The 25,099-nt window shown below is 42.9% G+C and overlaps 2 protein-coding genes across 2 annotated transcripts; one reads left to right on the forward strand and one right to left on the reverse strand.

Annotated features, from left to right (window-relative positions):
• The first annotated feature begins 3,022 nt into the window (after window positions 1-3,022).
• LOC127784394 (uncharacterized) lies at window positions 3,023-5,443 on the forward strand. The gene is given in 7 exon segments (XM_052311683.1): window positions 3,023-3,139; window positions 3,141-3,339; window positions 3,454-3,521; window positions 3,609-3,769; window positions 3,843-3,924; window positions 4,357-4,477; window positions 4,960-5,443. Coding segments are annotated over 6 exon segments (720 nt in total). The 3' UTR covers window positions 4,450-4,477; window positions 4,960-5,443.
• A 656-nt stretch (window positions 5,444-6,099) lies between these two features.
• On the reverse strand, window positions 6,100-11,782 carry LOC127784393 (65-kDa microtubule-associated protein 6-like). The gene is made up of 12 exons (XM_052311682.1): window positions 11,183-11,782; window positions 10,134-10,337; window positions 8,884-9,141; window positions 8,309-8,524; window positions 8,070-8,225; window positions 7,819-7,978; window positions 7,581-7,732; window positions 7,367-7,454; window positions 7,184-7,257; window positions 7,031-7,105; window positions 6,598-6,950; window positions 6,100-6,447 (listed from the first exon to the last, which is right to left on the reverse strand). The coding sequence occupies exons 1-11, from the start codon at window positions 11,249-11,251 to the stop codon at window positions 6,615-6,617; spliced, it is 1,788 nt and encodes a 595-aa protein (XP_052167642.1). The 5' UTR covers window positions 11,252-11,782; the 3' UTR covers window positions 6,100-6,447; window positions 6,598-6,614.
• Window positions 11,783-25,099: the final 13,317 nt, after the last annotated feature.

Below are 25,099 nucleotides of genomic sequence, written 5' to 3' on the forward strand. Positions count from 1 at the left end.
GGTAAGGAGGCCTGGCCCAGGCATTGTCTCCTATGCTAACGTCCTCACGCTTGCAACCCGAGTTGTCGTTGCCACCATAGTAAGTGAGCTCTCCACCTTTCTTGTAGTTTAATCATGGTTGTTGCACGAGGTTTTTGGATGTGTGGCCGAGCCTGTTGAAGATGACCGCCCGACGTTGGTGACACCAGTCGACCCTACCCCCACAGCAGATGGTGACCACCTATTCCATCTCATCCATCTTCCCCTCCTATCTCTCCTGCTCCTCCCTCTCCTCTCTTTGACTAGCTTGCTTTCACGGAGGGGGAGCTCGATCGCAATGGCAACACTCCACTGAGCTTGGTGATGGTGGCTGAGGTTGAGCTCGCAACTTCACCAACTAGCTCTCCAATTCCGCTATTACCTTTACTGTCGAGCTGCCATATGTGCATGCCCTGCCACTCCTATCCCGCTGTGGCGCTTCTTGCGACGTCGTCTAGGAGACCCACATTGCCACCTTCGGTTAGATCAGAGAGAAAGGGATGAGACGAGAGATGATAGGCAGACGGATATGGTGGTCACTAACATGCGGGTCCCATGTGGGTCTTACTATTTTAACATGTTTTTTTTGACAATAATGCCATATAAGCGTCATGCATGAGCCACATCTGATGAATACCATATCAACATGCTCCGTAGACATCACGTAGAGCGGAACCACCTTCCAATTACCAATTTCCAAAAAAAATTACCCAAAACACTTGCGACATTTTCTTTTAGCAATTTTCGACAAGTAATGCATACTCCCTCCATCTTTAAAAAAACAAATATAGAACTGGATGTGATATATCCTAATACAATAAATTTGGATATTTTTTTCTGAAGGAATACAAGTATTGCAAATCCAACTTAAATAGTACACAAATCTTGAAAAGTGATCCAGCGGCACACATCTTTGGGTACTATTGCCCACGTGCGGAGGTCTGACCAATCTACGCCCACGACTGTAAAAACCGACCAGACCACCGGGCGAATGGAAAAAATCAGGACCTGCAGCCTCTCCGGTTTACTGACGAGAGGACACGTCATATGGCCTTTCGACAATATAGACCAAACAGAAGGTCCAAAATCACCCACATGAAGGTCCAGCGCGTATATTTTTTTCAAATATCAGGGGAAACATGCTTGTCCGGAACTCGAAACTCAGGTCTCCCATCATACTTTGCCACTGGAGTTGTTCTGTTCTATCAGGAATTTTGGTCCATTTCAACGGTTTTTTACCTACAACGAACCGGTTGAACTGGCGGCCAGACCACTCAACCCGTGAACCAGTAGCTTCGCCGGTTCGGTGGCGGGTCTGAGTTTTTATACAATTACTGCTACGCCGCCGCAACTAACGGGTTCCACTGGCTCCAAACCCACACCTCCAATCCTCCCGGCGCGGATTTGTCCTTGGCGAACGCCACCCACTATGCTGTCGTCGTCACCACCACCACCGCCCTCTACGCCACGAACCTCGTGTCCTTCGCGGATCGATCAGCGATTCGGTGGCGACGGACCTTCACTCTTCTCCTTGTCAACCCCTTCATCGGCGTCGCGCGTTAGTAGGAGTTTCCCACGGCCCTAGACATCCTCCTCAGGGACACGCCGACACGGACACGACCGGGGAGCCACGGCAGAGCTCGAAGTACGATGACAGCTGCGCGCTTTGCACTGCGGCCTTAAAGAGCACCTTTATGGCTTTATCCCCATGTACACCTGTAGTTGATTTGCTCGCCGCGGTTTCGTCGGCCTGGGCACGCCGGCCGCGCGCACGCCGATGAGGAACCGCGCGACGCCGGTGTATTTGTCGTTGTACGTGCATTGAGAAGATTGAGACGATGACGAGGGCAGGGGGGCTCAGTCAGTGGCCACCAGGACGAGGGCCACCGTCCCCGGGCGGATACGCAGAAGCAGCTCAGGTGCTCGAACTGCAGTCTGCACTTTGCAGTTGCATTATTCGGTCGAGGCGGGCGTTTGCAATGGTCGCTGTCGTCCGAGGCGTCGTCGTCGTCGATGTCATTTCGCATTGCACCAAACCGTACTTGAGGAAGTGGAAGTAGGCGCACACGAACGTGGAGAAGGCGATAGACTTGGCCGTTGGTGCCGAGCAATCACGATTCGCGAATGTCACAGAACTCGATGGGCGAAGGTGGCGCGCGATGCGCCCCGGCGCGCGACGCGCGGGGCGTGGCAAGATGCTCAAGCGAAGGAGCATGCTGCACGCGACCCCGGCCGAGCGCCAAATGACGGATCGCAGCGACGAATACCCGCCCGCGCTATGGTAGTCGACCCACCGCTCCTCTTGGGTCTTGGCTCACGACGTTTGGCGAATTTTTTTAAAAAAAACGAGAATGATCCTTGGTTCTGGTACCACGCGGCACGTGGCAGGCGGATGTGTTTGGTTGCCTGCATGGTACTTGGCAGGTGTGTTTGGTTGCCTCAGTTTATATTTTTCAGTGAATTTAAACAAACTTAAAAAAAATTAACTAGAGAAAAGGTTAAACAACTTATAATATGAAACGGATGGAGTATTTCTTAATTTTTTTTCCTCATAGTTTCAAAAAAAATTGTTTGCCTCACACTCAATTAATTTCAATTTAAATTTGTCTTTAGGTTTCCAGCGAGACGTAGGTTGTTAATTTGAGGACAGTTAGGGGCGAATGTTTGTTTTCTATCGCATTTCCCATTTCATTTGCCTCAATTTGTATCTTCTATATTCACCCAACAATCCAACATTCCGAGCATCTTCAGATCAAAATAATCCTGTTTTTGTTGACGAGACAACCTTCTAATACCATGTAGGCGTTACGTAGGATGAATTCACCATAAGAACAAAGCTCTATGTGATAATTGAGGGAGGAATTATACCTGGATTAACTGTTGATGGAGCAAATTTAGACTCAAAAGGAGGTTACAGTTAAGGGAGGAGAACTGAACTTACACCTTCCTGAAACGTCTCCTGGCCTTCTCTTGCTTGAGCCCACGGGCCTTCTCTTGCTGGCTAATGCAGGGCAAGAGTTGCACGAGGATCCCCTCCCCGCACGGCAGGACGGCGAGAAGCCGAGAACCTCACAGCGCCGGCCGGAAACGCGGGCTTGGCTCGCCGTCGGCGGCGGTCGGCGGCGAGAGGCGAGAGGCGAGAGCGAGGGCGGTTTGCCGATTCCCGCGCCGCAGTTCCTCGAATCCCGAATTATCCCTTCTCGGCTTCTCCCAGCTCCACCACCGGATCCCTCTACTCTCCACGGGCGGAGAGCGCGCCGCGGGAGATTCCCGACGAGGGGATGGCCGGTCCGGCCGCGAGCGCGGTGCCTCTCCACGCAGGTCGCGGCCGCTCGCTTCCTCTCCCCTTTCCTTCCCTCCCTCGCTATCAGATTTTTTTTCTTTCACTGGGCCTCCCTAACCATCTCTTTTCTCCTCGATTCCTTTCGCTTGCAGGCTCGACTCCGCTTCCGAGGCGCAACCCGGCTGCAGTCCGCGGCCTGATGAGACCTCCGCTTCTGATGGTTGTAGTAGTAGTAGTTTCTACGGCGCATCGTGGAACCCTAATGCGTTTTTCGCTATGCCGCTGGCTAATGCTGGAGCTGTTACAGGTGGCCAAGGCGCAGCCTTGCGTTCTTCGCCGGTTTACTCCGGCCAGCCGTCGGAAATGTGTGGCTGCGAGAAGCCATGGGCGTCAGGAGCTCCGCGCCGGCCAATACCAGCTTGATGACGATGAGCCGCTGTGGCTGGCAGTGGTCAGAGATATCACTTGGTGAGTGCAGGTTTTGCTGCCTTGTTTATGCTGTGTGCTGGTGCGATTGAGTTATGTTGCCTTCTGTTGTTAGGGGTCTGAGGAGCTTCCTGGCCTTCTTGGCTGAGCAGCCGAGGCAGCTAAAGCACCTGGAGTGGCCGGGTTTTCGCAACATGGTATGCCACTTGCACAGAGAGTTGATTTGTAGGTTTGGTTTGCCAGATATTGTTGTGAATATGTGGTCAAGTATGATATAATTTTGTGCCTCAAGTATGGTATAATTTTGTGCCTATTGTTATTTATAGTTCAGACAATTGGGCAAGGTAGGGTACTTGTGAGGTTCTGTTGGAATTTGTTGCATGTCTGGTGTAGGAAGATCTCCTAATGTATGATAGTGGAGTGAAACAGTAGGTTGATTGTAAGTTTGCAGTGTACCCTGTGTCTGTGTTAACAAGTTGATTAAAGCAAAGAAACCGTCAAGTGAATACCGATGCATATTTGTGGTGATTGTATTGCCTTAGGCTGTTAAAATTTTCAAGTTGGTACATCATTCGAGGTTTCTTTCCTAGTATTAACTGTGCTTAACCAAAAAAGTTTATCATTTGCAGTTGAGGACAGCAACACTTACTCTTATACTTGTAGCCGTATTCATTGTTGCGCTGTCTTCTGTGGATGCTGCCCTTTGCTACATCCTATCCTGACTGCTTCGGAAATCAGCATAGTTTATGTGTATGCACCTGTTTCTCAATGTTTTACAACTTCATGTTCTATTGTACACTTGGGGGTTTAGAATGTACGCACATTATTCAATGTAGTAATTACTCCCTCCGTTTCATATTATAAGACTTTCTAGAATTGTCCATCTTCATATAGATGTCAATGAATCTAAACACATATATATGTCTAGATTCATTGACATATATATGAATGTGGGCAATGTTAGAAAGTCTTATAATATGAAACGGAGGAAGTACTTAGGGAACATATTACTTGGAACATTATCTACAGCCAACATGGTCTCCTGAGTCTTCTTCATGATATTCAACTGAAGTTGTATAATCACGAATTTAAAGGGTTCAATTGTTGTTGCTGTATCCCATTAGACGAAGCAATTACTAGTAGTATTTCAGTTTGTCTGACTCGTTGCTGCTCACCCAAGTTGATGTGTTCCCATTGTCATGTTGATGACTGATATGTAATTCATTGAACAGCAGGGAATATTTGCTTATTGTTGGAGTCTGATTGACTGATTGGGAAGGATAAAAGCAGCAGTCCAGCAGTAATTTTCAAGCTCTATTTGTTGATTGTTCATGGGCTGACACTGCAAAGTTACTATGGAGGAGTAAATGATTTTTTTGCGGGCTGGAGCTAGTGTCCTAATGTAGATGGTTATTGTCCCAGAGTACCTTGTCATCCTGAGAGGGTCGAAAGAAATTTAAGAAATGTTGTGCAGCTGATATTAATTTATGTAGTTGCTTACTATAGCAAGTTAATGCAAATCATTTTGGTTAAGGAAAGAAGATGCAGTGGGTTTCCCAGTCACTTATTTTCTTTTTGTTATATAAACAGCGGGTCAGCGGTATTTGGTTGTCATGACTCATGATTAAACAGAAACAAACTCATCTTCAGTGGTTTGTAAATTACTATGGGCAAGCAAATTGCCAAATAATTTTATTTCGAGCTTGCTGTGCAGAAGGTGTGTTGCAGAATTAATTGATGGCCGAATGGAATTGTGGAATTAATGAAAACATGTCGATTATTGTCGAGACATGTTATAAAACCTTAACCGAAAGTCCCATTTGCTGGTTTATGTGTGTGCATCTTCTGTGGAATAAAAAAAAAAATGTTTATGTTTGATAGGCTTTGTATATAAGATAACATTGGTATATGGTATACTATCTGAAAATTATTTCCTTTATTACAAGTTTGTTCATCTCCCCAGTGCACTTCAATTGGATGGAGATCAGGGGGGGGGGATGACAGGACAAGACGAATATGGACATTGAGTGTGATCGGTGACGAAGCTATCGGTTCGCCGGTGTTCATCTTCCTCCAGGTTCTCTCTCTTTCAGAATCTTATCTTTCGTGGGGTTGTCTCAGTTGGGGTTCTTGAGTAATTGCTATAACAATTATATCCCTGTTATTTCAGTCTCTTTACATAATTTCAAAGATTTTGCTTACCAAAGTAAGCAAACAATTATGGATATTAGTTGTGCATGATATTTCATTCCGTTGCATCTGTTAAATCCTATTCTCTAAGAAAACTCATCCGGATCTAATTGATTTCATACCTGCTGCTCACAACACAAATGTTCAGAATGCCCATAATATAAAGGGTGGATGAATAGAAGTTAATGCTGCAAAGTAGAATCTGTAGATAGGTTTCAAGCTAGTTGTGCATGGTTGCAACACATAAGTATATAATTAGACAAGCCAATCACATAAATATATTATACAGGTGACTGACCCCCAACCAAAACCACTTCCTGTATCTTTCACCTAACCGTCAATCTACAAAGCCCTCAACTCAAAACATCAACTCCAAACCCAAACCAAGTCATCCATTCCAGTGCTTACAAGTCAATACCAGCAGACAAGCTAGATACAATACATCAGTAATGTACATACAAATGCGAGAAACTCATAGAATAGTGCTCCATTAACAGGTGATTACTTGGCAATAAGACCAATAAATTGACCTGCCAGATGAAATAACATACACATTATTGCCATTTGTAACAGTAATGTTCCTTGATTGTAAGAAATAATGCACCTTTTCAGTTGCAACTGAATTGTGTGTAATAGTCTATTATTGAAAGAAGTAAGGCATCAGAAGATCGAAATATTACCAGAAAAGGTACTGAATTTATCCCAAAGAAGGGGATTCTGGTTCAGAACCACTAATGGATGTGAAAGTGGATAGCGAGTCGTCACCGAAGTTCAATTGAGTAGCTGATAGCCTCCTTGAATCACTAAAGTATCTATTATAGTGACCAGAACACGATCTGGGTGTCAAAAGCTCAGGAGTAGCACCACCAAGAGATGATCTCCGGGGATTTGGAGTCATTAGTCCACTGGTAGTTCCACTTGAACTGTACCCATTTGTCCTTCTATTTAAGCTGACTGCCCTTTTTGGGCTTCCTTTAGATCCAAAAATAGCTTCTTTCTCTTTGAGTAGGATGCTCTCCAACTTCTTCTGGTCCTGCAACAGTGCAAAAATAATGTTAAAAGGCTCAATATTTCTTTTGAATCAGTATAATTGTTTTGGTAACAAAACTCTACCCGGTATCGCCTCTTTTCCTCCTCCTTCTGCTCTCTGTTTAGTCTGTATTCTTCTAGAACAGATATTAGACGCCCCTGTCAAAATTGAGTGTGTCAGCATATCGTGAAAATAACTACTTGTCTATACACTACTGTCTTATAATGTATACATACCCCATCATAGAGGAAGGGCTTGTTTCTTGCATTTTCCCAAGCAAATGTTCGATTTATCAGGTTATCTACCATAGCTGCAAAATAAATATCAGGTTAGCTACCATAGCTGCAAAATAAATATATATGGGCCATACATTGGAATAGCTGAGCAGTGCAAATAATTATCCAGCAACCACTACATACCTGGGATTTTGGTGACTAAAATCCGTGCCTTCTCTGCCCTTCTAAGGTTTATGTGAGCACCCCTTCCAGCACTGTACCTCTTTGAGTCCTGCAAGATATATAATGCCATTTTTCAAGACTTCGAAACACGGGTTTCTCTGAGAAATAAACATGTGTAGGCCCATGGAAGCATTTGGAGGATTTAACTCTAAAAAAAAAAATCAGCTCTGAAAACCTGGTTGTATTCTTCGAGCCAAGCTTCTTCATCACAAGCAGAAATCCATTTATTTATCCTGTCCATGATATCTTTTCTGCTAAGGGATTCTTCTTTTGCTTTTAATATTTGCGATTCAAGCTTTGCCAGAAGCTCAGAAGGGTCAATCATGCCTGGATGGAACATGCACAAGAAAATTACAACTTATATACAATAGTAACAAGTGAACTTAGCAGCAGCAAGATACATAGCATAGTACCAGAGTCAATCATTTCATTAGTTTGCTCAGGGGCTGTACTGGCATCAGGTTCTATGTGTGCAGATCTGCATATCTCTTCTAACTCTGACCTTTTCTTCATGAAAATTTCTTTCAATCTTCTAGCTTTAAGTTTTGTTAACCTCTCAACCTCAGCACCCATCTGCATGATAATTTAAATATGAAGCTGTTAAAAGGATGAAGGTTAGCTGTAAACAAAGTAGAAATTAGAACAAGGCAAACTGGTAAAATACCTTTTCAATTGTTTCCTGTGAGAGAACCCCGGGGGATAAGATTTCCTCTTCCGATGATATGAGAACACTAAGTACTCTGTTAAATTGTCTTCTCTCTTCTTGAGGGGAGTCCATTAACTTCCAGAGTTTACACAATGATTCCATTGTCTCTCTCATCTATAAGGAATTGTCGTTGGACAATATGTTATGAATAATTAACAAATAGCACAAAACCATGAAGAAAAGAGCCTTGAGATTACCTTATCGATTCTAGATCTCTGTTCTGCTTTTAGATTTGATATTGTATTAGCAAGGCCTTCCAGTGTGCTGTTGCTGATGTTTGTGGATTGCTCAAGACCATTCTGATGTAAACTGGGATGAATCCCATTTACAGTCTTCCCAAAATCAATTCCAAGGACTCCACACAAACAATGCACTTCATTCACATACTCCAGAACTTTGTGAAGGCGATCAGACTGAAAAATAGTATAGCCAACAATCAAGAAATGCACACAGAATTAACAAATAGATGAAAGCACCCAGTGAAAGTTCATATTGAAAGAGCCTAGAAAAACCTTGAATATATATATTTTTTTGAGCGCACATAACCAAAATCTGAATAAAAGAGCTCTTTTTTTTTCCCCTTTTACTAGAACTCCTGTAGTTCTGCTTATTCCTAGCTCCGCAATACAAATAATAAGATATTTGGAAAAGCAGCTAACGAGTTCATATTAGATAGCAAACTCTAGAATCATAAAATGAAAAAGAAAATTTTACATTGTCAAAATCTTTTATATTATAGGGCGGAAGTAGTAGCAAACTTAGGATGGTATACCTTTTCTTTCTGAAGGGCGTGAAGCTGTGCTTGGTAATTGTTAAGCTTCCTTGTTGATAAATCATTTTCATCGACGATGAGACTATTTGCTTTATCATCGCCATCGCTATATTCACTTAACTCCGAGCGGATTTTCTCGATCTGAGATTGAATGTCAGAAAACTGCTTGAGCCTCTCCTCTTTCTTGCCTTTTAAGTTCTCAAGTACTGGAACGACTGCCGCAAGTTGTTCTTTGAGTGGAACAACACTCTTGTCTTTCTGCACGAGTGTTTGAGAAATTAGTGAATACAGCAACCCAGACAAAGTCACAGTAAAAAAAGGTGCAGTTCATCTATCAAGCAGCAATTGGGTTGAACTGTTTCACAGTAAAATGAACAGTGTATTATCAATTGGAATCCACACAGCTGTAAATAAGGTACTTGTGCTCAGACTTTACCATTGTTCCTTATCTTTGTAGAGATAAGTTATACTGATATTCTAATACAAATCTTCTCCTTACAGGTTTGAGATATAAAACACCATATAGCTACCTCAACAGCAAGAAGGATGTTGTAAAGGAGACAAAAACCCATCATTTCAGGGGAAGTGGACAGAGCTCAGAAAGCCAACAAACAACCAACTTAAGAGCAAGTATAATAGTAGGCTATAAGCCGGCTAAATGCTGAGGTAGAGGAGAGAAGAGAGGAGAGAGAGGAGAAGCGGGCTGTAAACTTACAGCCGGCTTGGACACAAGAACCAAGAAACTCTGTGAGAGAGACAAGTGGGCCCTGTATTAATTGTAAAGTGCAAACTATTATATGGATAGGTTGAGAGAATGCTACAAAGAACCTTGTAGCCAACAGGTTGGTTGTATTATTATCCTTCTCTAATTGTTACTCCCTCCGCCCCGATATAGAGTAAACTAGTATAATTATGATGTTACCTAGTACTATGAATTTGGACACGTGTCTATTCTAGTACTCCCTCCGTCCCATAAAGACTTTATTTTTGGGTTTCTGTGTCCAACGTTTGACTGCCTGTCTTATTTAAAAAATTTGTGAAAATATAAAAAATAATCACGCATAAAGTATTGTTCATGTTTTACCATCTGATAACAATAAAAATACTAATCATAGAAAATTTTTAAATAAGACAAAAATCAAAAGTTGTAAAAACTGAAAAATAGAGTCTTTGGGACTGAGGGAGTATTAGATTGCTCTATTTTGGAATATTACATCATCAATTCATCATCACCACTGTGCATTTCATACCTTCAGATATAGCTTATGCTCCCCTAGAGCGGCAACCAAGGATGCAACTTCAGCTTCTTTGGTGGCCACAGACTGGTGCAGCTGGACCCTGGTCCGATTGGCATCGTCCACCTTCCTGCGGTACACTTCCAAGCATTCCCTCTCGATCTCTGACAGAACCTTGTTCTTCTCACCTTCACTTTCTCCTACCTCTGCCCAGATTTGCTGATTAAGAACCAAGAAACAGCAGCAGTGCATGAGTTATGGCAGGAATGCAAGTACTCCAATCCTTACGGTCAGAAGTAGTAGCAATCTTGGCATGTTACAGTTAAGGAAGCAGACAGTTAAAAAAGGGTACATTTTGATCATTAGGGCCTGATTCATGCACTCCCCCTGAACATCTTAAATGGTAAAGGTACACAGTAATAAAAAGTACTACCAAGAAATTAGTACACTACAGTACAGAGAAACAAATAGTGATGTTCTCTTTAACAAAAGAGCTAATTTTCCCGCATCTTAACTGCCTGGCGCACTAACCTGAAAACGAATCAATAAATTGCTTTTTGTGCAGCTGAAGAACCAGGAAGGTGAAAAAGAGAGAACCTTACACCAAAAAAAAAAAAAGTTACTGCTTTGCAGCAAAAGAGACACCTAACAACAAAAACGAGGGCAACACAAACAGGAGGAATACTAACACAGTAAAAGAAAAAGAAAAGGTCTAACTTTTGTGCAACAAGAATAAGCTCAAGAACACTGAGCTCTTCAACATCACTGAAGAAACTTAGGCTCAGGGACAGACAAATAGATATGATAGAAACCCACAAGGGTGCCAGAATCTGTAAATGAATCCCTACTGTAATATTTCACCAGTAAACGCGGTGAATTCTGAATAAACTCAGATAAGAAACACGCATAAAAGAACAATTTAACCAAAGGGAACCTGGAACCGTCACTCCAAACAGGAAGAAGAACCAGGAAGACACAGGCAGCATTTAGCAATATTAAGAACAGGAATTGCAGCCAAAGAAACAGAATTCTATTCTCACTCAAGAACACAGGCAAGAGGATACCTGAAGCTCCCTGAGCAAAGCACCACAGTTAGTAGCTTCCATACCAAGACTACCACCTACACCCATCATTTAACCAAGTGGAGGCCTCCAAGAACCAGCAAGAAACCACAGCGGAGAGGAGAGAAGAAGTGAAAGGAGAGGAGGCAAGAAGATTGGGGAGGCAATCAGGCAAAGCTTCAGGCTTCTCCACCCCTAGGCCCTAACTGCCTGAGGAAGCCATGAGCAAAGCTGCATCTGAATTATTTTAGCCTTCTACTCCATTTCTCCCCTCTTGGGATTAGAGAAGGCGGCAACAGCGAGCAAAAAAGTAGGCACCAAAATGCGAGCAACCTAGGGACCAAAGAAGCTCTTTTCCTAGTGATTTTGGAAAATTTAAGCTAGCTCTGCTTCCTTTTTGTTGTTTTGTGCTACTTGAAGGTATCACAGGTGAAGAAAGCTGTGGAGGGAGCTGGGAATGGAAGAGAAGGATGAGAGAGCCTGGGAATTTAGGAGCTTTCTTCTTCCAATTAGTTGGCTAGGTATTTGCTAGTAGTTGATTAGGGTGGCTCTTTACTTCTTTTTGCTTGGGGAGGTTGGCAGTGAGCATGGAGATGGTGGAGGGAAGAGGCAATGGATGGTGCCCTTTGTTTTCATTTATTTAATTCTTTATTTAATAGTGTGGTATGGTGTGTCTGTACAATAAGATTCCCTCAAAATTTGCTTAAATAAATTGATTTGGTTTAGGTGCTTCCATTGGTAGTTTGTACTGAAAACAAGTAAACAACAAATCCCACACCAAATTACTAGTATCAATTATTATAGGTAACTCTAAACTTGAACAAACAGTGGAAATTATAAATAGAAGAAAAAATTACACCCTCCTCTTTTGGAGGAAAAAGAACTACTACATTTATCCCATATCGTTTTCATTTTGTGCTTATTATACTTTATCGATTATATTTATTTTCATCATATCACATACGAGTATAAACAATTTTGGTCGTCCTTTTTTTCTTTGTCCGATGGAAGAGAACTCAAAGAGCTATAAAGGTGGACACTTCTGCTCAGTTGGCCGCTATCAGTACGTTTCATAGTTTCAGATAAGATTCCCTACTAAACTTGGCCAATGCACTAGGGCGACAAAATTCACTCTATGATCCTAGTCACTAAATCGTTAAATCATTGTCCTCCCGCCGTCTCAACAATACTCGATTTCTGGTTATGCACCTAGACATTTTTTTTTAACAGAGGGTGTACTACATTCTAAGCCGAAAGGGCAAAATATCAGTAAATTTTCTTTTAAGACAGAAACATTTAGAGCTAGCCGACCAAATGGTACAACACTGCAGCTTTCCCCCCAAACACTTGCTGTGAACTGTGAAGAAGTGCAAGTTGCAAAAATGCAGAGGATATGATCACTGAATCCACCTGAACTACCTGCGTACACAGTATCTGATCTCGCGCCATTAACTGCACCCCCGCCGCTTTTATGCTGCAACGGGCGGTACGCATGGGATCATGTGATGCTATTCTTCACCTAAAATCTGATTTGTATTTTTGGGGCATGCAAACTGATGATTCCAAAGGGTCTCCTCAATCTTGCCATCCTATTGTCTGAGCCAATTAATCTCAGCTGCAGATGGAAATTTCACATGTATGGCATTAGAATTACATTGTTTCTAGAGAAGCACCGGCAATGTGATGATAGAGTTATGGGTGCATAACTCTATCTGCTAGAGTTCAAATCCTAGTGTCCATAAATACTACGTACATATAGGTGTGTTTTCAATAGAATTTTAGTGAGATAAGGGATATGTTGGTTTTCATCTCTTTGAGTGTGGGTTAGGAAACATGTATGTGGGTGTGTGAGTGTAGTGTTGCACGTGTAGCAGTGTGTGTGCGTATAATCAAAAAAGGAATTACATTGTTTCTTGCATGTGTTTATACAAAATTCCTCTCTTCTCTTTGGAGCCCTGTTAGGCTGTGTTTAGATCCAAAGTTTGGATCCAAACTTCAGTCCTTTTCCATCACATCAATATGTCATACACACACAACTTTTCAGTCACATCATCTCCAATTTCAACCAAAATACAAACTTTGCGCTGAACTAAACACAGCCTTACTGTACACACATAATCCGTGTAATGTTGTACATTATATTACACCGGAAAAAAATAGTACAATATGCATTTGAAATTATTTTTAATCCATGAATATAAATGCCACAGTCCTATCCATTATTGAAGCTTGGGAAGTCAAAGGCCTTCTTTGATCTTGTGGTAGCTCGAGGGACCTGCAGCGAAATCAGGTCAACTCTCTCTGAACCTTCGTACTATTGCATTCGTTTTAGGTGAGAGGAGGTTAGTTTTGATACGAGTCCTAAGCAAAATCACGAGGGGATTTGCACCTTTCGGCCGGTGCTTGTGCCTGATTAGGTCTGCTTAATTAATCATGGGTGTTGCGTCAGATTGTATGATTGGGAGAAGGAATTTATTAGGCATTCTAAAGTGATCAGAGCAAAGGACATGAAGTGGACGCTAGACCAAATTCCACAGTGACCGATTTGAGTGACAGCAAATGGCACACACAGTTGGGTTCGTTGTCTACTGCATGGGGGCATAAGGAGATATGCTGCTGATGTGTAATTGTGTATTGTATTGTTTTAAAAACATAAATTTGGGTATTATTTTCATGGAGTGTCTCTGTTCGTAGATTGTCTTCTGTCTTCAGTTTCTTCCTGGAGCTGGAGCGGAGAAATTTCTCGTTGCGAGAATTGGCTTTTCATTTGAGGGCAGCGTTGAGATGGTTGTGTTCTAGTCTCCATATCAAATACTACAAAACAACTAAAGAAACTACACACAAAAGACATGCATGATAGGTCGCATGGCAAATCACAACTTATTTTGACACAACCAAAGGTTACAGAAACATTATTCAGATAGCGTTCTCTTGTTGATTTATAACCTTATTTTTTCTTGAACGAAAGATTTGTAACCTTATATTTGTGGAACTACCTCTTTTTTCATAGATTTGGTTGTAAAAAAAAAGTTCTCTTATCTTCTCACCAATTAATAAAAATCCAACTGTGCCTCAAAACGACACAGTTGCAGTCGTACATGGCCTAATCCCCTTGAATGTTGAATCCCTGTCAATGCGTGTGGTCCAAACAGAGAATGAGCTACACAGCGTTGGACCAGTGGAGTCACCAGATGAATCGAGGCAATTTAATCTATTCTCCTCAGGGTAAACTGAAATATGCTAAATAAACTCTACAACAATAATTTTCTGGAAGCATGATGAATTAATTACAGGTCAAACCACCCTATTGAACCAAACAAGATGCCAAAGCTAGCGCAAATTCAGGGGAGCCGACCAAGATCTGAACTAAAGAACGGTGTCTCATGTCCCTAGCAGTAGCATGTCCCTACTAGCAGGCATCTCACTTATCTGAACCTATCATTGTATTGAGAGTATTCTCTTCTGTATCCATCTCTGAACTTATCTGCAAATTAGGACACCAATGATTGATTGCCCACATCGATCTCGGATCAGGATCATAAATTTTGCACACGAATGGCCAAATGATTTCCTTTAATCTCTCCGGTGGATGGACCATTTCAAGCCGCATATGCATGTACCTCGGGAAGGGATGAGATTGTCTGCTCGTACCGCATTTTTCGTACTGGCCGGCATGCAGCCGTACCATTCATTCCCAACAAAGCTGCTTACTGTACCTGCGTACTCTCATTAGTAGTTTAATTGGTTTCCAAACAATCAAAACACTGTGATTCACTGTTAACACATTATTGTGCTCCCTTATTTTCCCTTTTAAAAAATAAGTTGCATACATCTCTTGATTGTTTTCTTACAAAACTCGTATACACATATTGGTTACAGATTGAGAGAGTTGCAAAATTTCGGTTGTTATGATTGTTTATTGATTAGATAGTCTAATGCTTATTTCTAGTATTTTGATTGCAACTAACCCAGTAACGCTCAAAATGGCATGACGTATCTCGCCACTAGAGCCACATAGCTGCCCTAATTGAGGTTTTGTTGGTGTTCATTACCTTTTTTTAAAAAAATTGATTATTGAAACCCAACCTACTCTTTTAACTGTCGGTGGCTTTGCAGATTTGGAAAATAAACAAGAGGAAAAAACAAATTCTAAGGTTGCAGTGCCCACTGCTCAGTGAGAAACCAAAAGTGATGAACCCTAGCTCACATCCTCAAAGATAATTGGCTGATCTCAAGCCCCCACTTCACTTATTTCCCACAGTGCGCAAATTGCAGAAGCAATCCGGTCGATGAAAAGCACAAACGTCGGCTAACTTTACAGCAGCGATCCAGTCGCTCCGATGCACGTAATTAGCAACTTTGGCTCCGTTTGTTACTCGTCAGAGCCATAACCAAGACTCTAGACGTACGTAAACATATATATATTGCGTACATCACATTCTCTCGCTGCATATACTATTAAGTTACGGAGTACTACATTTATCACAAAACAAACCAAGAACAGAACATACTCTTTTTATCTTAAAATAAACCAATCTAACTTATTTATCAGATACTCCTACGTTGGTTTATTTGGGGACAGAACGAGTAGCACCGTACACTCCGTTGCGACACATACGTAAACTTGCCGGGATCAACAACGATCAGATAACTAACCACGCGGCCCGACCAAACCCGCCGACGGGCTCCGTCACATCAGCCGTACGTGTGACAACCCACGCTAGCTTAGCTAGCTCCAGCCTCCACTCCACTCCTCTCCTCCAGGCCTCCTCCAGGCCACGGCGATGCATCCGCGGAGAGCCCAAGCCGCGGGCAACCCAACCAGATCCCGCGCGCGAGTCCCCTCGCCTCGCCGTGCTGCAGCCGATAGCCGATAGCCCGATAGGCAGGCACGGGTCGAGGAAGCCCGCATCCGCCGGCGCCGCGCGCGCGCGCGCGGCTGGCCCCTCAAGAAACAGCTGCTTTCCACCGCGGCCGAGCCGATCGGTGAGTGATCGTGTGGCCGTGCGGCGTGTGCCGTCCTCGCTACCGGACGAGTACTAGTAGAACTGTAGAAGTAGTTGGTGGGCAAGCAGAAAAAGCGCGAGACGGGCCAGGGTGATGACTCCTAGCGGCTAGCCGGCGCGCAGTCCTCCCAGCGTAACCGGACCCGTACTTTCCCTACTTTCGCCGGGGGCCACGCATACCGAATGTGACAGCCTAACCGTACGTGCGTACTCGAACAGTTCGATCTCTTTCGTGAGAATATCTCTTTTTTTTTTCCTCCGTGGATGGTTGGTTGGGTTGGGTTGGGTTGGGTGTGTTCAACTATTCATACTAGATATATGCTCCGTGTACTACAAGCTTTAATTTCGCGTAGCTGTGTGTACCTACCGTTTGTACGTACTCGCTGCCGTCGTTTTTAATCGGGAGTGCCAACTAGGATGGTGCTGGATTGGTTAATTAATCATGGGCTCATCATTTCGATCGGCCGGCCGTCCGGCTCTACATACTGCGAGTAATACACTCCTAGTGCTACATGCATCCAGCACTACGAGTGCAGTTGTGTGGCGTGGCCCTGATGAAGTGATGCTGAGCTAGCTGCAGGCAGTTCCAAGCTAGCTAAGCCTAGGTACTGAAGTACAATGCATGGAGCACTGAAATGCATGTTTGATGGTGCATAATGCCTGACAGCCTAGCGTAGCAATGTTGTCAACGGGGTTTGTCACTGGAAGAGTTGGCAGTTGCTTTCATACAGCTTATTTATCGCCCTGTTTAGATTCCACCTTAAAACTTTTCACCTTGTCACATCGAACATTTAAACACCTACATAAAGTATTAAATATATGCTAAAAAAATAATTAATTACACAAATTGCGACTAAATTTGTGAGACGAATCTTTTAAGCTTAATTGCTCCATGATTTGACGATGTGGTGCTACAGTAAACATTTGCTAATGACGGAATTAGGCTTAATAAATTTGTCTCACTGTTTACTAATGGATTTTATAATTAGTTTTTTTATTAGTGCCCGAATACTCCCATGCAACACCCTATATAATATCCGATATGACACGCTAAAACTTTACACCCTTAAATCTAAACACCCCCTGTATCCTGTCTAGCTAGCCTAGGCGTTGTTTGGTCTTAGAGCAACTATGACCGACCCTCATCGAGACAATGACGGTGCACCACATCAAAGAGATGCCTCTGGTCAAGAGGGTTATAAAGCTCTCTTGACACATGTGCATGCAACCAACCAATTTTGGACTATAAAGCTCTCTTGACCTTACGTTATCATGGTACATGTTTCCCTATTTAAAGCACCAATGATCCCTAGAAACTCAAACAACTTATCCACGCGCAGTAGCAATATCTTCCAACATTGAATAATCCTTGTTCGGTTTATTGGCAATGGCCAAAGTCGTCACCCTTCTCCTTTAGGCCATCGTGGTATCAGCCGTGTTAGTGCAAGTGGAATACGAAGCCCCTATCGATAAGTGCTTGACTGGAGGCAAGTCAAGCCATCAACAAGGCCCTCGAAGCCCTTATGGATAAGCGCTTGACTGAGGCAAGTCAGGCCAACAACAAGGCCCTTGATGCTGTTGTGGTTGCTGCCCCACCAGCAAAAAAGTCTGAAATTGAACATGCCATGTGGAAGCAGAGAATGTTCGCCTTTGCTGCTCTCGGAATGGCCGAAGGAGATGAGAAGAAACTTGCTACAGCTTCACTTGCCTACAAGAATGTTGCTAATGCTGTCCTCACAGCCGCACCTGCTGAGAAGTTTAAAGTGATGGAAGAATCCTTCAAAGTGGCTGCTAGACAGGCAACTACGAAATCATTTGAATTTTTTTTAAACATAAGTATGGAGTAAAAATATCTCATGTAAGAAGTAACGTAAACCAGACTAGCCTGCGATCATCAACGCTTCGATATATGCGCACATATAAGACCGTTGTTAGGTGACTATTGTTTGCGGAGCGTCCATGTAAAATAACCATAGGACTTCTGCAAGACCTTTCGGTTTGCCCAAAACCTCCATGTTAAATATCTCACTTCTTAGGTATCTTACTTTTGATAGGTTGCAAACCGCCTTGAATCAATAGCACAGCTGCGCTAGCCTTCTTGTTGTAGCCGCTGGACCTATTCGCAGAGTTAACCAAAGAAATATTTATGCACGTAGCTCCCTGTTCAGCGTACCCTTCAGTAAAAAAGCATAACTTTTTCGTTTGAATTCTATTTAGGACTTACGACAACCCGCCATATCTTTTCTCTGCCGTAAGTACTATATGAGCAGCTAAAACTAGAACAAGAGCATCATAGCCGCGCCGTCCAAGTGTAAAGCACTTCCTATCCCAAATACGACCCACTTCACTGTAACCTTCGACGAGTAATCTGACATATTCACCATCGATGTCCTCTACATTCACTTCTGCTTTGCTTTATAACCTCTTAGGCCGCGGCCTTATTCGGCATCGGGAGAAAAACTCTCTCGTTCTCCGCGCGCACTCTTCTCAAACTACTAAACGATGTGTTTTTCGCAAAAAAAAAAGATAAAAGTTGCTTTAAAATTTTTTTATTAATCCTTTTTAAAGTTTAAAATAATTAACACTCAACCAATCATATGCTAATGACCCACCTTTTTTGCGTATTTTCTCTTTCCCCTCCTCACAAACACACCCTAAGTAACATTAATGAAGTTTGATGCCGTTGACGGTCGTTATCGATCAGTCTCAACCGTCGATACTACCAAAATAAAGGAGAACTAGTGATGCTTGCAATGCATAAATCTGTTAGAATAATAATATTCCACTAGTATTAGGTTTACTAACTTTTTGCAGAGAATGATCATAAAGTAGAGGAGAATCGACATCAACTCAGACGATAAATCAATCGGACGATGTCGAGTACCAGACTTATGAATAGATGGGCCAAGAACTCAGAACTAACACGATGAATTGGGCCAAAATTCACAAGTCTGCGGAGTGGAGCAATAGAGGAGGCCACCAGCCAAAATTGGGCTGGATTGGGCTTGGTGGTTCGGCCGAACCAATCCTGGCGCCGTTGGGTTCAAGTTTTGGCGTGGACGTCCTGGATTGCATCCCAATGACGGTTGGAGGGCACTTCAGACAATTTCCCTTCCACAACCGTCATAACTAGCTCTATATAAGGAGCTCACTCTCTTTACTTCACACACACCTCAAACAATAGCTCTCTCATTTCTCTCAAGTTTAGGGTGTGTTTGGTTGGGCTTTTCAACCTGCTTTTGCTTTTACAAAAGCTAAAAGCCAACCAAAGGGCCCAAAAGCCACAAGTGCTTTTGCTCCAAAGCTGCTTTTAGTGTAGTACAAATCCAAAAGCAGCCCCTACCCCTGCTTTCACTGGCTTTTGAGGGGTAAAATTACCCACCCATACCATTATGGAAAAAAACGATTCGCTCTTTCTTTCTTTCCCGTTCCCCTTTCGCGAGACCGAGCGCTCGGTCATCGGTTCGACGCGGCGCTAGGGTTTGCTGCCGCTAGCGCGCGCCGCCCGTGCTCCTGCCGTCGCGCGCCGCATCTCCCGGCACCGGCCTGCTCCGGTCCCCATCGCCCGCCCCCACGCCACCCGACGCCGTCCCAGGCCGCCCGACGGCCGTCTCCCCATCGCCTGCCCGACGCCGCCCCACGCCGGCCGACAACCCCCGACGCCGCCCCACACCAGCCGACAACCCCCGACGCCGCCCCTGCTCGACACCGCCCCAGGCCGCCCGAAGCCACCCCTGCCCGATGGTTTTATGATATTCTTGCGAGCAGAACACGATCGAGAGAAATGGACAAACTTGTATTGTGCATCTGTACTATGTTTACCATGTCAACATTCACAGATAATTCAATGAAGCAATTCTATATAAATCCTGCCATTTTGAGCGAAATGCTCAAGTGCATCGTCTCAGCTCTGAGTTCTGAACTCTGAACAGGCAAGCGAAAGCAGAACAAGATGGAGAGCTCTTCTCCCAAGCCGGTCATTGCGCTCGTGCTGCTCGTCGTCTGCGTCGTCAGCAGTTTCGAGGCTGCCACCGCCCAGTACGGTGGATCGTCCAGCAACGGCGCAGCGGCGACGGGCCTCACGGCCGCCGGTGGGAGCTGCTCACTTGCTGTTCCTGCCGCTGTGCTCGCCATCGCAGCATTTTTCTGGAACTGAAACATTGACCTCAGCTGGTTGAGTTCTCCGTTGCTTCTTTCTTTTCGTATTAACTATGAGTGAATCAATCTTATATTTTTGTCAGGGCAGATGTATCTTATATTTTTATGATATTCTTGTTTGCGTGAAATACTGAAATTTGAGTTTTTATGTGTATGTGATGTGCATCATTATATGAACCATTTATCTTTTGCTTTGTTTACGTGGACCATATCACTTTCATGAATGAAAAACTAATATATTTTGATGGAAAACTTTATAAATTTTTTCTTTCCAAATTGGCCTTTTAAATATGAAATATTGAATAGATTAGGTCTTTACGAGTAATTTGTATATAAACAGTTCCACAGGTCTTTAGAGGCATTACAGGTATTTCTTTTATAAGCTATAGTTTCACAGTTGCTCTAACCAAACGGGCTTCTGCTTTTCCCACAGCTGGTTTTTCACCGCTGTTATTTCACAGCCCACAGCAGCTTTTCCAAAAGCCACAGCTCAACCAAACACACCCTTAGTTTAGTAGTATCTAGCTGGTGGAATAGAAATAGAATAGGAGTCAGGAGTTCTGAAGCCTTCGGAAGAGTTCGGGTATGACTTTAGCAGCTTTCCTTTTCTCTTTTGTAAGCTTTGTACATTTAAAAGAATACTCTTCTATATACATTTATGGTATTGAAATACTTTCCAAGTATATGAGTACCTACTTTACATTATGTTCATGTTAGATTGAATATACGGCTAGCTTATCTGGGAGATGCTTTGGTGCGGGTATAATGTTTGCATATGCAATTACTCTATGTCATGACGATGATATTAGAGTAGTATCTGGTAGTTTAGACGTGGTTTCTAGATTACGGGATATCATTATTTGGGGTTATATATTGCGGATGAGAGGTGGGCCGCTGATGGTGACAGCTCAGTACGGGTATTCCTCCGCACCTATATATAATTCTAAGTTAATTCCCTGGGGAAGGTATTCCTCCGTATTTAGCACCGGTTGTATGGTCATGACGTGCTGTCGTAAGGAACTCGGCAGTCAGGGGTGGCTTCTTGAAGTACCAGGAGGGCATCGGATAGAGGGTATTAGCTAGTATATCAGTTAACTAGAACGTATGTATACTATGTATATTAGAAGTATAGGAATAGATTCTCTTTATCTTTTCTTTCCACCTAGCTTAGATTATTTATTTTGAGAATGAGTTGTTAATGCTTGTGTGTCACTCTACCATTGGATTATCTTAACCCCTGCTTAGAATATATTATCACAAGTAATATATAAACTATTAGTCAATCTCTCTCTACATGATATTCCCACGGGATAAAATAAATACGATACCCTTGGAATACTCTCGGGTGAAATGCTACAATGGTATATCCGTGCGCTTGCGGATAAACTGTGTAACCATAATATACCAGAAGTATTTCTGCGCCATTGCTGGGAATTATATTTCTAGTAATGTCGTTAAGAAATACCAACAGATGCCTAGAAACCTGAATGATACATTTCGTGCTAGACATTCTTTTGGAACTTTAGTGACCATTGAGTACACTCGTCTAAGAATCATTGATGACCTTGTTGAATTTCTTGCCAAAGTGGTCCGTATCTTTGTATTGCTTTTATAACACCTTCGACACGTTGTTCATGCTCATTTGCATACCTATTGCTAACCGTACAATGGATTATATGGCATTAACATCTTGCGTACATAGAAATTTCATATCAGGGGTATGGAAGTCCAAATTTGGAACCTACATGCTCGGTCAAGACGTGGGAGAGCATGCACTACAGACCGAACACTTGACACATATGCATGCAACCAACCAATTTTGGACCGTAAAGCCCTCTTGGGCTAAGGTTATCATGGTACATGTTTCCCTATTTAGAGCCCCAATGATCCCTAGAAACTCAAACAATTTATCCACGCGCAGTAGCAATATCTTCCAACATTGAATAATCCTTGTTCGGTTTATTGGCAATGGCCAAAGTCGTCACCCTTCTCCTTTAGGCCATCATGGTATCAGCCGTGTTAGTGCAAGTGGAATGCGAAGCCCCTATCGATAAGCGCTTGACTGAGGCAAGTCAAGCCATCAACAAGGCCCTCGAAGCCCTTATGGATAAGCGCTTGACTGAGGCAAGTCAGGCCAACAACAAGGCCCTTGTTGCTGTTGTGGTTGCTGCCCCACCAGCAAAAAAGTCTGAAATTGAACATGCCATGTGGAAGCAGAGAATGTTCGCCTTTGTTGCTCTCGGAATGGCCGAAGGAGATTGTGGACCCCTGTTTTTATAATAGAAATCAATCGTGTAAACAGTACCATTTCCCTGGATCAAGTAGTCTGGTACACACGAATTCATAGCTGAAATACCAAGTGCACATACACGAGAGTCTAGTACGAATTATTACATCATAAGCCCGCAGGCGCAGTCTTAAATCATCGGACCGAGCGGTCCGGAATACATTCCAAAAACAGAAGTAGGTAAGGCAGCGGAGTTAAGGCAGCGGCACGCCATTGCCACAGGCAACGACCGTAACTAAGACCTACTGAGCGCCATCGTCTTCATCACCCTCCTGGTAATAGGCATAGGGATCCTCCGAAGCTTCATCTCCGGCCTCTGATTAAGTTTATTTTTGCAAGGGTGAGTACCAACCGTACTCAACAAGCCACCACAGCAACAATTCATATGACAGGGGTATTCAAAAGATGGCTATGGTTCTTTTGCGCAAAGTAAGTTTTGTAATTCTTTTCACAAACCTAAGACCTAGCACAGACTGATCAAATTTTAGTACCAGTGTTCATATTAAACAATGACGGTTCTGTCCACCATCCATTGTGATCCCAAGGATAGCTTCCCGCCATTGAATCGTCATGGTTTTCTGAGGATGTCCACCTACCCTCCTCTCAGAAAGTGGCTCCATCAGCATAGAAATCATCATGCAACATCCCATTCCACACAAGTTAAGAATTTAGAGTCTAGCCAAGTGTAATACATGTCGCGGTGCTCAATAACCGCGAGCACGGCTATTCAAATAGATTTGGTTTACTCACACTGTAGTGGATGTACACTTTACCCGCACTCCGTGACTGCCCAACACATGAGCCTCATCCCAACACATGAGACGCGTCACGGCAAAGTTTTTCGATAACCTTGCATTGGCAGTACCCGCTCCATGAACTTTACATCCTCATGCACTCTAGGCGTACACGGTTTCTGGCAGTGAGAGGAGTTCTGGTGCACCCGGGAAAGAAAGACTCACACATGCATTAAGTTATAATTATGTTTAAATTTTCTCATGGCAGTCCTACCGATGGCGACACCACTGTAGACACCCGCCTCGTGGTTCTACCAATGGCTGCCCCACCATAGAGCCCCTTCCTCACACATCAAGAAACCAATATGCATGGATACTGCCTCCGCTCAGCTATCTATTCCGCTAGGTCTATACCCATACGAGAAGTGCGGTTGTACGGGGGTCGTTTCATGCTTAACTTCATGGCTCGGTCCTTAATTGACCGGGGACGGTACTAGCCTTTTCCGGATACCACCCAAATCCTCCGTCCGCCCCAGTCGAAAACAGTTGTTTAATTTTTATTTCTCCTTTCACAAATCATGTCATCAACATTATGGCAATGTGGCGCTCATGTCTCCACATGCCGCATCTCAATGACCTTCCCAAAGGTAATTGCCCAGGCATATAGCATTTGATAAATATGAGTATGCATAAATCTAGAGTAGCATTTCTAAGCATTTGTCATAGTTGACTAGGGACTTATACGTAAATCATGGTTACAAGGATTTAAGGGTAAACAATAATCAAGGCATGGCATCATCACAAGTTGGATGTTCATCATTGTATGCAATTTTATTTGTAAACAAAATAATTTTGCAAATGGGATCAACATGTTCAAGGAATAGTGATGACTTGCCTTGCTCAAAGTCTTGCGGGTCTTGACCTTCGCTTGGATCCGCAACTCTCTCGGGCTCTAAAATTACGTGCGAAGAAACGATTTGAATTCGGTTAGAATTCAAATAAAGATCCAAGTAAATCCAAGAAGATATCGAGCGCGGAAGTTGGTTTCTTACATTATCTATTTTTGTTCGTGAAATAGAGCTAATCCAATCTTAATTTATCCATCCTAAACTATTTCGTGGTATAAATATTTTATTAGCACAAGTTTTTAATTTAATTAGCCCGAGCATTATATCCATATAATAGGTTAGAAATTTCTATCACGAGCTAAATATCGGACAAAATCCTAAAATTATCTTATAATATTGTACGATTTAATTTAGTCTATGACTAAACGATTAAATATAATACACGGCTAAAATTCCTAGTAATTAAATCCGAATTCCTACCGTGAATCGATGACTTATAGAGATTACCAGAAATAATCTATAATAATCTATAAGAATTCATCTAATTGTTTAGTTATTAATTACATCTAAATTACTACCAATTTTAATCTAATCCGATCAAGAAACATATTCCTATAATTAACCCGGAATTTCGATCGAAATACTATTACACTCTACGAATTTCCAAAAATAATCTATGATTAACCCCGACCATTTTTATTTCCTAAATCCTCCTAATCTCTCCCCTAATTTCCCTTCTATTTTCTCCTTTTCTTCTTTTCTATTTTCCTCTCTTTCTCTTTCTCTCTTTTCTTTTCTTTTTCTTTCTCTTTCTCTCTTTTCTTTTCTTTTTCCTTCTCTTTCTCTCCCTCCCGGCTTCTTCTCCCTCCTCTCTCTCTCGGCTCTCT

The sequence above is a fragment of the Oryza glaberrima genome, chromosome 9 (genome assembly GCF_000147395.1).
Source record: "Oryza glaberrima chromosome 9, OglaRS2, whole genome shotgun sequence".
Lineage (NCBI taxonomy): Eukaryota > Viridiplantae > Streptophyta > Magnoliopsida > Poales > Poaceae > Oryza > Oryza glaberrima.